This window comes from Uloborus diversus, chromosome 1 (genome assembly GCF_026930045.1).
Source record: "Uloborus diversus isolate 005 chromosome 1, Udiv.v.3.1, whole genome shotgun sequence".
NCBI lineage: Eukaryota > Metazoa > Arthropoda > Arachnida > Araneae > Uloboridae > Uloborus > Uloborus diversus.
This window is the reverse complement of record NC_072731.1, coordinates 130,685,295-130,698,592: the sequence shown is the minus strand read 5'-3', so window position 1 is coordinate 130,698,592 and position 13,298 is coordinate 130,685,295. Positions and strand designations below refer to the sequence as shown.

The 13,298-nt window shown below is 35.3% G+C and overlaps 1 protein-coding gene across 1 annotated transcript in view; it reads right to left on the bottom strand.

The window, feature by feature from the left end:
* Positions 1 to 2,800: 2,800 nt before the first annotated feature.
* The window catches only part of LOC129221274 (potassium voltage-gated channel protein Shaw-like), an 87,962-nt gene continuing 77,464 nt past the window's right edge, over positions 2,801 to 13,298 (bottom strand). The window contains exons 5-6 of the mRNA XM_054855733.1: positions 10,872 to 11,398; positions 2,801 to 3,132 (exon numbers count right to left, since the gene is read on the bottom strand). Coding sequence (XP_054711708.1) covers positions 2,801 to 3,132; positions 10,872 to 11,398 — 859 coding nt within the window. The remainder of the gene's footprint in view (positions 3,133 to 10,871; positions 11,399 to 13,298) is intronic.

Sequence of the window (13,298 nt, the reverse complement as noted above, 5' to 3'; positions counted from 1 at the left end):
TGTTAAATTTTAATGAGTAGAAGTATACTTAGTAAGAAGAAAAGTCGATTAGGTGCTACTTGTGTGTTTTCCATTATTTCAGTTAGGACAAACTGCAGTATAATCATGTTTTTCTTTCTACCTTTTACATTGTTTTTTGTTTACATTTTTTACCAAAAACTATTCCAAAAAATGTTTGTACAAAGTCAGGGTAACCGAAATCCGCTACTTCAACTGCTGTATCAGAATAGAAAATTAAATTTTTACCTTGTTTTCCCGAAAACTTTCACCGTCGATTAATTACGAAACAAATAACAAAAAATACTCAAATATTCAACAAAACAAAATGAATCTTTTAACTTGAACTCGAAAGGGAAATGATTCATTTCTCTCTGTCTCTTTTTAACTTTAAAAAGGTTCTCAGTCACTAGAAGTAAAAACACGAAAATTAAAAACTGAATTTTTTATGACTCAGACATGTCGTTTCAACTTTTAGAAGCCTTAAGAGACAAAACTCGTTTAACGATTTAAACCTTATCACCTTACGTCATAGAGCTTCTTGATTGTAAAAAACACCAAATATGAAAGAAGAAGTTTTTAAGCATTAATTTGATTAAAATGTAATTATTCCTTCACGATCCTCAGTTTCTGTGAAAAATGTTTCACAATGTTTTAAAGCTCAATAGTTTTTATCAACTAACAAAGCTACAGATTTCCTTTACTGGAGACACAATTTGTGATTTAGACAATAGGTCTCACATGGAAAAATACACTCACCATTAATTAGCATTACGTAGACTTTCCTTTGGACATTACATCTCTTCAGTGCTTATCTTGCAGAAAATTTAATAAGAATTCAGTGTGACAGGAGCAAGTTCCTAGTTACCAAATTAACAGACTAGTTTTTACCTGGCGATCTCGTCATTGCACGTAATTTTTAACGATTATCCTGTAAAAAAAAATTAAGCTTCTTTTAAAACATTAAGCTTTTCCAGTGTTTATGATATCTTTTTTTTTTCAATATTACCATAATTTAATACTAAAATCTAACTTAAAAAACAGCTTGAATTTTATAAAACTGCTGCATTGGAGATTACAGCTCAATTTTGTCATCAACTTCAGTACTTAAAACTGCGTGACTTAATTTAAATTGTTATTAAACTTCCATTTCTTAACTTTATTCAATAAGTAGCCTGTGTTTGCTTTCGAACAAAAATTTTCAACAAAGATTAAACATTCTATTTTATCCAAATCACTGTTATGTAGTTGTAGTACTCAGCCAATGATATGGACTGATATGATTTTTTTTCTTTTTTAATACTATAAGCAATTACACGAAAGTTTATTTATGTTCTTTGCGTACATCAAAAGCAAACTATAATATAAGACTGAGTTAAAAATTTGTAAGGAAGAAAAAGAAAAACATTTGTGAACATTAAGTCATGTTTAAATGATTTAGAAGAGAGATTAAAAAGCACTTGATTCCGGCTATGCAAATTTTTAAATGAGTTTTTAAAGTATACCATAACAAGTTAAACTTCAGTAAGTAACAACAGCAATTCAATTTCTAATGTCTGCCATTTCATTTGCAACTTGTCGGTCGAATGATTTTTTAAGATCTAGGATATTAAATTTTTAATTCCGAATTTTCTTCGGAAAATTTAATAACAGTTAATGCCCTTTGTCTTTTGTACATAAAAGAGAAATGAACATTAATAATTCAATACTAGAAAGAAACCTAAAAAAAATAGAATTCAAAGCAGAGCCCTTTTTAAATTCAATTAAGTATTTAAAGATCTAAATATTAACTCTAATATTTGTCGAACCATAATATCAAAAATTGCTTAACAGATCATTCAATAGTATCTTAAAATTTTCACACAAAAAAAAAAATACGAAAAAAAAAAATTTTCTTTCCATATTTTAATATTTTCTGTTCTATTCTCTAAAAAAAAATACTTAAATTCCATAAGAGTTATTTTAACAATTGTGAGCATTACTATCAATAATAGAACTATTTACCGCACCTTTTTGATTGCAGATTAAGCAATTTTTCATTCATTTCAACAGTTAATAGAACCAGGTGTACATAAATTATGAAAACACTTAGCCTGTCTTTCGTAAGTAGAGCTATGAACTTGATAATGTTTACTTCTTTTGAGGCTAATAGGGAGGGGTAATTGGTGCTGAGTCAAGTTGGGTTACTTTCGTATCAATCGTCATCCAAAAGTACTACAACTCAAATCCGCACCAAAAACTCGTTCCTTTTTCATTGAACTCCCCAAAAAGAGGCAAACATTTTCAAGGTACTAGCTCAACTTATCAGAGCAACACAGATTCTTAGCCTGCAAAACATAACCTCTACATAAATTGTTCTTTTCAATTTATGCTTCAGTGAAATGAAATTCAATTCATTGTCAGCATAAAAGGTAAACTTGAACATTTAATCTCTAATAACCTACAAAACTTGGCCCAGGATTTATTACTTTGTAAAATATAAGAAATCAAAACATACCTGCAGCTCTAAAAATCTGTGTTTCCTATAGTCTGTAAAACAAATTATGATTATTGGAAGATGGCGTAGTATTAGATACAACTTATAAATAAATCTGAGCTCGGTTTTTCTTCTTCGAGTTTGAGAGGACATTCAGGTCACAGACGTACTTTCGGGAAAAAGCTGAACAAAAATGACTTTCTGATAAAGTCCGGCTGAAACATTAGATAAATCGGCATCGCGGCAGATACTCCCTCGGGAAATGTTCTGCTGCAAATATTCATTGTCAGTCGGAGAAACCTGGAAACCACTCGAGTGGGTTCTCTGTCAGAGGGAGGTGAGGACCCCGTCTACGGGCGTCGTGACGTGGATGGCGGGAGAGAGGGCAGACGATCTCCTGCTGGGCGGCTTGGAAGAGGGCGGCGGCGGTTGCAGCAGGTCTGCCGCCGAAGCGAACCTGACGCGGGAGGGCGGCGGCGGGTTCGAGACCTCCTCGTTGCTCGAGTGGGGCGGGAGGGCGGGGCCGAGGCAGAGGGCGGGGTTGGCGGCGGAAGGGAAGCCGGACATCACAGCCCCCGCCACTCCGAAAGGTCCCGGGTTCGGTGCCCCGGTCAGCCGAGAAATTCCCGGCAACACATTCATTCCATTTGCATTGCTTCCTGAAAAAAGAAGTGAACGACAACGTTTATCAATCAACACCCAGGCAACATTGAGATATAATGCATTTTGATTGCAGGATAGACCGCTTGGTGTTTGAGCACTTAAACACAAATTCATACTCAAAAATTACTAACATCGTTGAAAATTGTAACATTGAGCATAAACGTAAAAACATTATGTATATAATTATTTTTAAAAAAATGTGAGACCTTTTACGGTTCTGCATCAGGATTTTGACGGGGTTGAAGTGAAAAGAAGTCCACACCACTGCATTTTCCATACTTGGGGCAATTTTAACCTGACATCATCATAGAGATGTGATTGGGATCTGCGTTACCTTCACATGACTGCCAGGTTAGGTTTGCCGCAACTATAATCGTTTCCTTTTAGGGAAATGTCTAGAAGAAAGTAACGGCTGCCAATTCATCAAAAAGAAATTGGAACCATATTCATTGTATTCAATAAAATACCGCCCTATAGCCAGAGCTGAGGCAGAAATACAAATACACCGCCAGGTCAGTCAATTCCAGCCAAGGACTGCAGTTTCGTGCTTATTAACACTCATCAGCCCGGCATAGGAGTAACTGAGCTGGAGGTGAAAAACCTCTTAAGAAAGCCTAGAGTACCAAACTGGTAGCTAATACAGAATAAGCACTGACCAGACGAGTGACCGAATTACAATGGTTCGGTTCCACTCGAATATTGAAAATCGAATATAAGCCTTGCCTTCAATATTCGAGTTGAAACAAACTATTGTAATTCGGTCACTCGTCTGGTCAGTGCTAATTCTGTATTAGCTACCAGTTTGTCTGGCACTCTAGGTTTCCTTAAGAGGTTTTTCACCTCCAGCTCAGTCACTCATATGCAGGGCTGATGAGTGCTAATGAGCACGAAACTGCAGTCCTCGGCTGGATTTGACTGAGCTAACGGTGTATTTCATGTATATTCATTGTAATAAATAAACGTGCTGTTCTTTTACTGCGGTGTGATCTCGTCCCATTTTAATATGATAATCAAATACTGAAACCAGAAATGTATAAATCTAAAGGAGAGAAATCGTCAACTCTCAAGGCGAAAACCCAAATATAAGTTAGAACTACTCATCATTGTTCTTTTTCGATAATTCCAAAAATGTAATTCATAACGAGCAGAATTACGGATCTGGAACTTGCTGTTTGCAATAAATAGGAATACTAGAACAGTGCATAAAATTAAATGCGCTATTTACTTTTTTTATGCATTTCTATCTTTTCTTTTATTTATTTCCTTTTTTTCTAAATAAATAACAAAATTAAATGAGTGAACTATCCAAAATGAATTTACAGATTACAAAGTGTTAAACTGTCAAAACATAAAATGTTCGAAAAATGTCGTGATAGTAAGGTGTTAATAAGGTGTGTGCTAGGTCAGTTTCTTGAAATGTGCTTCTTATACCTTTTGAGAGAAGCTACGAAGGTGGGCTCAGAAAATAAAGTTCATAAAGAAAGTTTTGTTGACGACTTATGTGAGTATAAGACCAACCTCAAAAGAAGCCTTCTCCTCGAGAGCGTGACAGGTCTCCGCATTCCCATTGATGCAAAAGCTCATTGGCGATCCTTGTTTGCTATGGTTTAAATATATTAGGTCAAGTTATGCAAAATATTTCCGACCAAAGAAGCCATAATTAGCATTCTAAACCTATTGAACAATTCCATGCTGGTGACTGAGAGAAACCATCCTGTGCTATTTGCATGTCTACTCCTTAGAGCAGGAATTAGTAAATGGAGGGAGCCAGTCCAATCCTCGGCTAAGCAAAAGATTGGGCAAAGGCCTCAAGTCACGTTACTCAACGACGACGAATGGTTGACACGTTTTGCGCGGAACTATCGACGGAAACCTGATTTCCTCCAATGCGTTTCTTAAAAATCTATCACGTGACTTGGGTCTCTCCTCCACGAATGAAAGTCTTCACTCCCTCCATTTTATCTCTTCTCAATGGTCTGCTCTGAGCAAATAACTTATTATTCGGGCACGAGGCAGTAACATTTTTGAAACATGGGGAAAGACACTATCAGTAGGTGCAGTTAAACATCTTGACATAGATTTTTCAAAAAAAAAATTAATTTTTTCCCCCCATTGTGTGATGTCCCCATTTTCCAACACTGCCCATCTAGGGCAGGAAAACATCTTGCTTATCCATTTAAAAGCGAATTTAAATCTTTTAGAGTTAGGTAATTGAGCACCTCAGATAAAAATGAAGAAAAATGGTCGACTCTACTGTGTCAGAACAAATTAAAAAACTTAAAAAATTTCAAAACCCCCAATTTTTGGGTTCAAAAATGGGGAGAATTGAACATGAAATTAAGACATTTGAAAAAGAATTTTTTGTAATGCTGCCATTCATGATCGTAAGAGAGGAAAAAAAAAATACTACTAGTGCAGCACATTTTGTGATTTTAAAGGGAATATGTCTATATTTTTCAAATTTTAATTGACGGACAGACTTGGTAGAACTTACGTTCATGCTCACAACCAGTGCTTGGCAGCTGTTTTCGCATCACTGCCTGAAGAGAACCTTGTCACAGATAAGTAATCCACACAGACCCCCTCCTCCACTCCGAACTGAACTCAAACATAAATGGAAAAAATGTGAAAACTGAAGTTCCGTCCTTCACAACGCTACTCAGATTGGTCATTCAGTGTCTAAGAGATGATTTGCAGAAAGTGAGAGAAAAGGCAGCTTGGTGGAAGATTGTCTGAAGACATTGATGTGAAAACAATGAACAGAGACATGATTTCTACCAAGCAAGATTAAGCAAGTTAATACTGTTAAATGAATCAATTAACCAACGTCTTGATGCACAAAAATTGTAAATTACTGCAGACTCGTGTTTAGATGTTATAAGAAACACCTTTTTCAATGCAAAAAAGTGTGAGCTTTTGGATGAAATGTCATCCAAAAGCTCACATTTCTTTGCATTGAAAAAGGTGTTCCTTGTAACACCGAAACACGTGTCTGTTGTAATTTGCAATTGAATCAAAACGTTGATTAATTGATTCATCTAATTTTCGGCCATAAAGGTATTTATTCCTTACAAGATTTGACTTGAGAAAAGCCTTGAACGGTCACGAAAAGCAAAGATAGTCAATAATACAACAACTGTCGCTATCGACAGGGAGTTGCGATGATACACTAAATACTGTATTGAGTTGAGGAAAGCCTTCGAACATGGAACTAAAAAACTCATAACTCGTTTTTTATTCTACTTAGAAATTTCGAACAGGTACCATCTTCTGCAAAAAAATCAGAGCTTTCGACGGACATATAATGTAAATATGTGCAAGTATTTTTTCATCCCCATATTAGAGAATTTATACCAAAATTGTGTTATATTGCCCCCCTAAGGGGGTTTTGTCCTCCATAACGGGACGAAAACTACCCTATGTGTTATTCTGAGACATAAGCTATATTATTGTAAAGTTTCATCAAAATCCGTTCAGTAGTTTTTGCGTGAAAGAGTAAAAAACATCCATACATCCAGACAAACCTTCGCATATATAATAGTAGTAAGATTAAGTTGCTATTGTGCTTAGATAAATGCCTAATGGATTTGATGATTATGTAGAAAGTGATAATAGATATTAAGTATACCTCTTACTTCCCCCTGTTTGTTCTCATCCATTGCTAATAAATTTTTACTGCATTTTCTCCCCTTATACCATTTCTCATTTTGCAAAACGATTAAAGAACTGCTTGATCCTTTCTTGAATGGCGAATTGTAAAATTTTCTTTGGTTTTTAAGTCAAACATTGTTTAACTAAAAGCGTCGTTTTCCTCCTTAAACTGTATCAAATTTCAATATAATATCAAGAAAACTAAATTGCATTTCAATTTGTCAAAAATAGACACATAAACAATCGTTGCAAAAATATGTGGAACTCAAAATTCCTCTTATAGAGGAGCATCATAAAGAAAAAACTTTCAACATATTTTTGAATAAAAATGTTCTAAAGAAACGCACCTTATTTAAATTCAAATGAAATACGCGATATATTTTTAACAATGTCTAGACCGTAAACAAAATACGATCATTTTTGGATTCAGCTCCGGTGCCATTACACTTTAGTAACTACATTAGAACATCTTTGACGTACCTAATTAATTTTCCAATTAAGAGTAAGTACTTCATTTTATATTTCCTTTCATTAAAAGAATAAAATAATAAACTTGGTAAGAACGTAGTTATAAATATTTGAATGAAATAAATAATGGGGTATTCAAAATTACTTGAACACTTTAGTATCAAATTCAAAATAAATGCTTTCAACGAAATCCAAATTAATGTATTTAAAAAATTACTTCAAAATCGATACCTTAAGCATGTTAATTATGAAGTGAAAAATTATTTGAAATATAATCTATGTTTACTGCAAACGCACTGATGTAGATGCAAAATTTCTTAAATGCAGTCAATTCTACATCGTATTCTTTATTCATTTTTTTTTAACTATTGCGTTTTCGGAAAACTGTAAAAAGGCAACTGATCACTTTTGATTTTTTTATATTTTTTTATCTAGAGAACGAATCTCCAATCCTGGAACAGTAAAAACCAACTGGTTTTCAAGCAAAGTATTTGAAGATGACATTTAGAGCGTCCAATTTTCCCGTTTTTGTCATTTAGAAAGTGTTGTAACGATCGAAACAAAGAAAAACCAGATGATGCAATGTCAGTGATTGTCAATAGTTGGTTATTGATGTCCAGTGATCATCAATAGGCGGAAATTTTGAAACACGATTGTACAAGGCTACACTATTTAAGAACTTGGAATTAATTAATCTCTCTGGAAAGAATGAGTTACGGGACGCTGCCTCATCATCTAATCGTTATGTGACAATGAATAAGAAAATTTGTCTGATATGCAAAATGCAATCTCCAGATATTTTGCTCCAAGACCAAGTAATTTTTATCCATACGGGATTAAAATTTGCACACCGCACGGTGAAGAATAGTGATAGTTGATAAAACGAAATTACACCCTTTATTGAATTATTGCTTTCAATTGATGAAAAGTAAAAGTTTAATTAAACAATTTTTCATTAAAAAAACATTACTTTCCGGTTTCTCATTCATTTGTTGCTCAAGAACTCCCTCTGGTATCTAAGTTTTAAGATTCATTTTTAACTTCAATCTCTACTCACCAGAAACGCACCAAGAAAACATACGCTTGAGTAATCTTTACTAATAATAAAGCTTAAAGTCTGTATGTCTGGATCTCTATCTGTTACGCACATAGCGCATAAACAATTGGGCCGATTTTCATGAAATTTGGCATAAAATTAGTTCGTAGCATAGAGGTGAGCACCTCAAAGCGATTTTTCGAAAATTCGATTTTGTTCTTTTTCTATTCAAATTTTTAGCCCATTTTACCAAGCAAATTACCGTAACAGGGACGAGTAAATTACCGTAACAGGGACGAGTAAATTACCGTAACAGGGACGAGTAAATACCGTAACAGGGACGAGTAAATTACCAAAACATGGACGAGCATATTACCATAACGTGGACGAGCAAATTAATATAGCATTTTGGCGAGAAATTCATCATTCATTATTTGTAAATGTAGAGGGGAACCAAATGACCTTATAATTTTCTACTACGGGCAAAGCCGTGCGGGTGCTGCTAGTCTCTTTATATTAAAAAAAAGTAAAGTCAAAGAAAGTCTGAAAGGAAATGTGCGACGGGGTTGCGTCCAGGAGACCCCATAGCACATACAGCCTTGAAATTTTGTACAAAATTACTTCGCGCTTCGGTAGTTTGCATTTGGGCTTTTGTTTTTTAATTTTCGAATTATTTATTTATTTATTTATTTTTTTGTAATTTATTTTTTAAGCGCAAATTTCGGGTAAATTGCATAATAAAAGGCGGAAAATTACTTTCACATATTAATATTATATATCGTTATAAAGGGTAGAATTTTCCGCGTTCTACGCAATATTTTTCAATGCTCTTACTCAATTACAACGGAAGTTATTTGCGTTTTTAGCTCGAATTTTTTTAGGTTTAGCTGTTATTTAGGCACTACTTTCTTCATTAAACTATCTGTAAAAAGTGGAGGAATTGTCCCACAGTTTTGTTTTTGACACCACTGGAAAGAGCGGTTTTTTTTTACTCTAGATCTAATTAGAGCTACGGTCGGAAAAACTAAGCTTCTATCTCCAAAGAAGAAAAAGTTACAAGCCGTTTCAATCAAGTTCGAAAAATTTTAGCTCCATTCAAATTATCGATGTTTTATTTGGCGTTGCCGTAGTTACATCTTTTAGATTCGTTTCTTTTTTTTTTCTTTACCACAAATTTTAAGGTTTTCTATTTTAATGGAAAATCTTAGGCTCAACTCAATTCAAGCCCCGAGCTAAAGAGCAAAATATATTACTAGAGACCACGCTTATGAAAGCGACTTTTCAAACATACAAAACTGCAGTTTTGAAACGCTCAGAAGCACCTTATCCCTTACGACTCTGCAAGTTGGTACAGGTTATTTTGAAACACGGGGAAGGGATGCTTTTTGTTCCATAATGCGTTTTTAATCTGTCTCTTTCTAATTAACAATTTAAATCTTTGCAAATCAAATAAGATTGCGAAGCAATCTTCGGAGGTTGGTGAGAGTCAGCGAGCAGAGCCCCCTATTAATGGAGAAAAAAAAACTAAGTATCAATCAAGAGAGCTTAGCAAAACTGTTTCTGGACTGATAAATTGTTTGCCTTGATGCCCTCGTCATCGAAATATAAAGTCTTAAAGTCTGCAGAAATTTCAAGAAAAGTCGCCAAATTTATCGACTTGCTGTGTGTTTGCAGAAAGATGTCCTTCCACAAGCAGTCGAGGAAATCGTCCGCCAAAAAATGGTGGCTTCAGTATCTCGTCAAGTCTTTAAATTTGGCACTTAAATCTCGATAATGAGGGACGAGGGCAAACAATTGGTAAATCGACAATCAAGAAGCAAAACACTTTACTTCAGCGTGTCAGACATACGATTTACATTTTTTTAAGTAAGGTCCGTTTTGTTTTAGATACCAGTAGTTCGCGCGTATACCGAAACAAACCCGTGCGTCGTGTACCGGCATGCCTCGGAAACAACTGTGCTCATTTTCAGATCTGTAGCTAACTTGTACGGTTCTGTTATATGCTTTCATAATGTTTAAGAACAACCAACTTGCCCGCTGGCATGTGAGGTTTGCTCAATGATACGCTTGTCACCACCAAGGAACCTGTAGGCAGCAGAAATTTATTGACAGATTTGCGAAGCGTACGGTGATATTATTATGATTGAAAGCAAGGTACGTAAATGGATAAGAGAATTCAATGATGTCCGTGACAACTTAAGTGATAAGGAGCGCTCCGGTCGCCCTTCTTTGCTTACACACGATTTGATGGCTTCAGTGGAAGCGAAATTTTCGCAAATCTGTCTATGAATTTTTGCTGCCTACAGGTTCCTTGTTGACAAAAAACATATCACTGAGTGAACCTCACATGTTGCGGGCGAGTTGATAGCCTTAAACATTAGGGAAGCATAGGACAGAACCGGATAAGTTAGCTACATGGCTGAAAATGAACACAGTTGTTCCCGAGGAATGCCTGTTGAGCGCGAACTATTGGTGTCTGAAACAAAACGGATCTTAAAACACGCCTTATAGAAAGAAAACTAGCCACAAGATGGCGGACGTGTCGCCACTTATACTACAATTCAGGGCTTTAGTATTCACCTGTCTTGCTGCTGTAATCCTTGAGAGCAGCTGGATGGTGGTGCTTAATGGCATTCATCCTACGATGCTGCAGCCCACCCCTATTGTCGGCTGGCCGAACAGGCCGAACGCGCACCTGTTCCACCGGCAACACTCGTCGTCTTTGCTTGGGCAGTTTCTCGCGGGCTTGTGTGTGCGAGTAGAACATGGTAAAGTTGGACACAATGACAGGAACGGGCAGTGCAATGGTGAGCACGCCAGCAAGGGCACACAGTGCACCTACCAGCATACCCACATAAGTACGGGGCGCCATGTCGCCGTAGCCGACAGTCGTCATGGTGACTATGGCCCACCAAAGTCCTTCTGGAATGCTGGTAAAGTCATTAGCAGGATTGGCCTGAAGTCGCTCTGCGTAGTAGACGAGCGAGGCGAAGATCACAATTCCCAACACCAGGAAGAAGACGAGTAGAAATAGTTCTTTAGCACTTGCTTGAAACGTGTGAATCAGAATCTTGAGGCCTCGAGAATGGCGGGTCAGCTTGAACAGTCTGTATGGAAGAAAACATGCTAAATATAGATATTTCACATCGTGCTATTCGCATCACGTGTGCCTAAATTTAGTGCACTTACATTAAGTTTAGGCAAACCGTGATAAAATCTCAGCATATGCTATTAAAAACACTCATTTTAAAACATACAGTCAGAGCAATTTATTTAATTTTTCAATGACTTTGTATACGGATATACCATATGGTACACGACAGTATAACATATATTTTATAAATAATATTTAACTTTACTTCATTAAAAATATGTGGTTTACTACGGACTGCAAGTTGTGAAACAGATAGGTGTAGATTCAAGATATAGTGCAATTAAAATATCTCAACGACAAAGCCTTCAACTTACATGTATATCTTTTTGATTTTTCTTTCAAATTTAAATTTTTTATGCTACCTTGTTAATAAGTTATTTTTAATAACAATTCACCTGCAGTAATAAGTACACTGGCAGGAATAAAAGCTCAACATAAAGTGTTGTGCCAAATTAATGAAATTTGCAAAGCACGATAAACTAAAAGAATAAATTTTTTAATATTTCATCTCCACTGAAACGTGGAAGTTAATTTGAATTTACATTCCGTGAGCTCTGGTAATTGCGTTGACGCGACACGTTGCTGCATCAAATAGTTGGAATCTTATTCAGAGAGTTGTGTTCGTGTTGATGACGTTGCAATTAGGTTTCTGTGCATCTCCTTCAAAAGAAGAAACATCAGGTGGTGATTTGATAATGGGGATGAAAGTATATTTACATTGTGGTACAAGTAGTTTTTCAGATCATAAACCAGAGTGTTCCCCTTATTTACTTTTTAACTCGAAGTCTTTTACAGTTAGAAGACGAATAGCTGTCGTTATGGTAATTAAATGGCTTCTTCTACATCAAAGGCATGTAAAACTTTAAACATCTCTGGTATTTTTTCCCTACTTTTGTGAACTTTTTGCATAGTGTTCTCTAACTTTGCGAGGGGCTTGTGTCATCGATACTTCTTTCAAAATAAGAAAATACATATAATATTCAATATTTTTATATTTAATATTGACATAAAATAGTAAAACAAAAAAATGGGCAGATAAACTGCAATGAAATATACATATTATGCAATTTTCCTACATGTAGAATCATTTCGTTTGGCTAATCAAATACATTTCCAAATCATAAAACGGAAAATATTCTACTGTCATTGAAAATTCCTTGTCGCTTGAAGGAGAAAAATGGTTCAGCGGAATCATTCATATTACATTGAGGTTAATTTGACATTTATTTGCATTTCAAAGAATTCGTTAAAATGCAGTACATATATTGGTAATATAAAGTTAATGCGAGATAAATGATTCTGCTGAACAAGTTTTCGCTTCAAGCGACATGAAAGTTTTGACTTTGTTAGAACATTTCCCGTTTCGTGATTTAGAAATGTAGTAGAACATCCATACATCGAACTTCCATGTATCAAAATTTTCTACTTTTTGAAATCCCAGCAAATTTCCATGTCCATTGCACAAAAAAATTATTTCTATCTATCGAAAACATCTGTATGTATCGAAAAAAATTTCGAGACATTCGCAAAACATTTTTCCTCTTTAGACTGTTTGTCTCATGAAAAATGAAGGTTAAGGGAGAAATTTATGTTCACTAAAGGTTGCTGCGAAACTCATAAGGAATCTGGGGGTGAAGGGTGTGTGGTCGTTGTTCCATTCTGGCGTCAATAAATTCCCCTCAAGTTTATTACAAATCTTTCTTGTAACCAGTAATACAGTAAAATCAGTTTCAAGTTATCTAAGTTATAGTCTTTTGTCTGTTGATTATCATTCCTAGTTTTTTTAGCTGCAGTAAAAATCATTCAAGTTAAATAGATTGATTTCTGACTTTTCACTCGATTACATTGTCAAA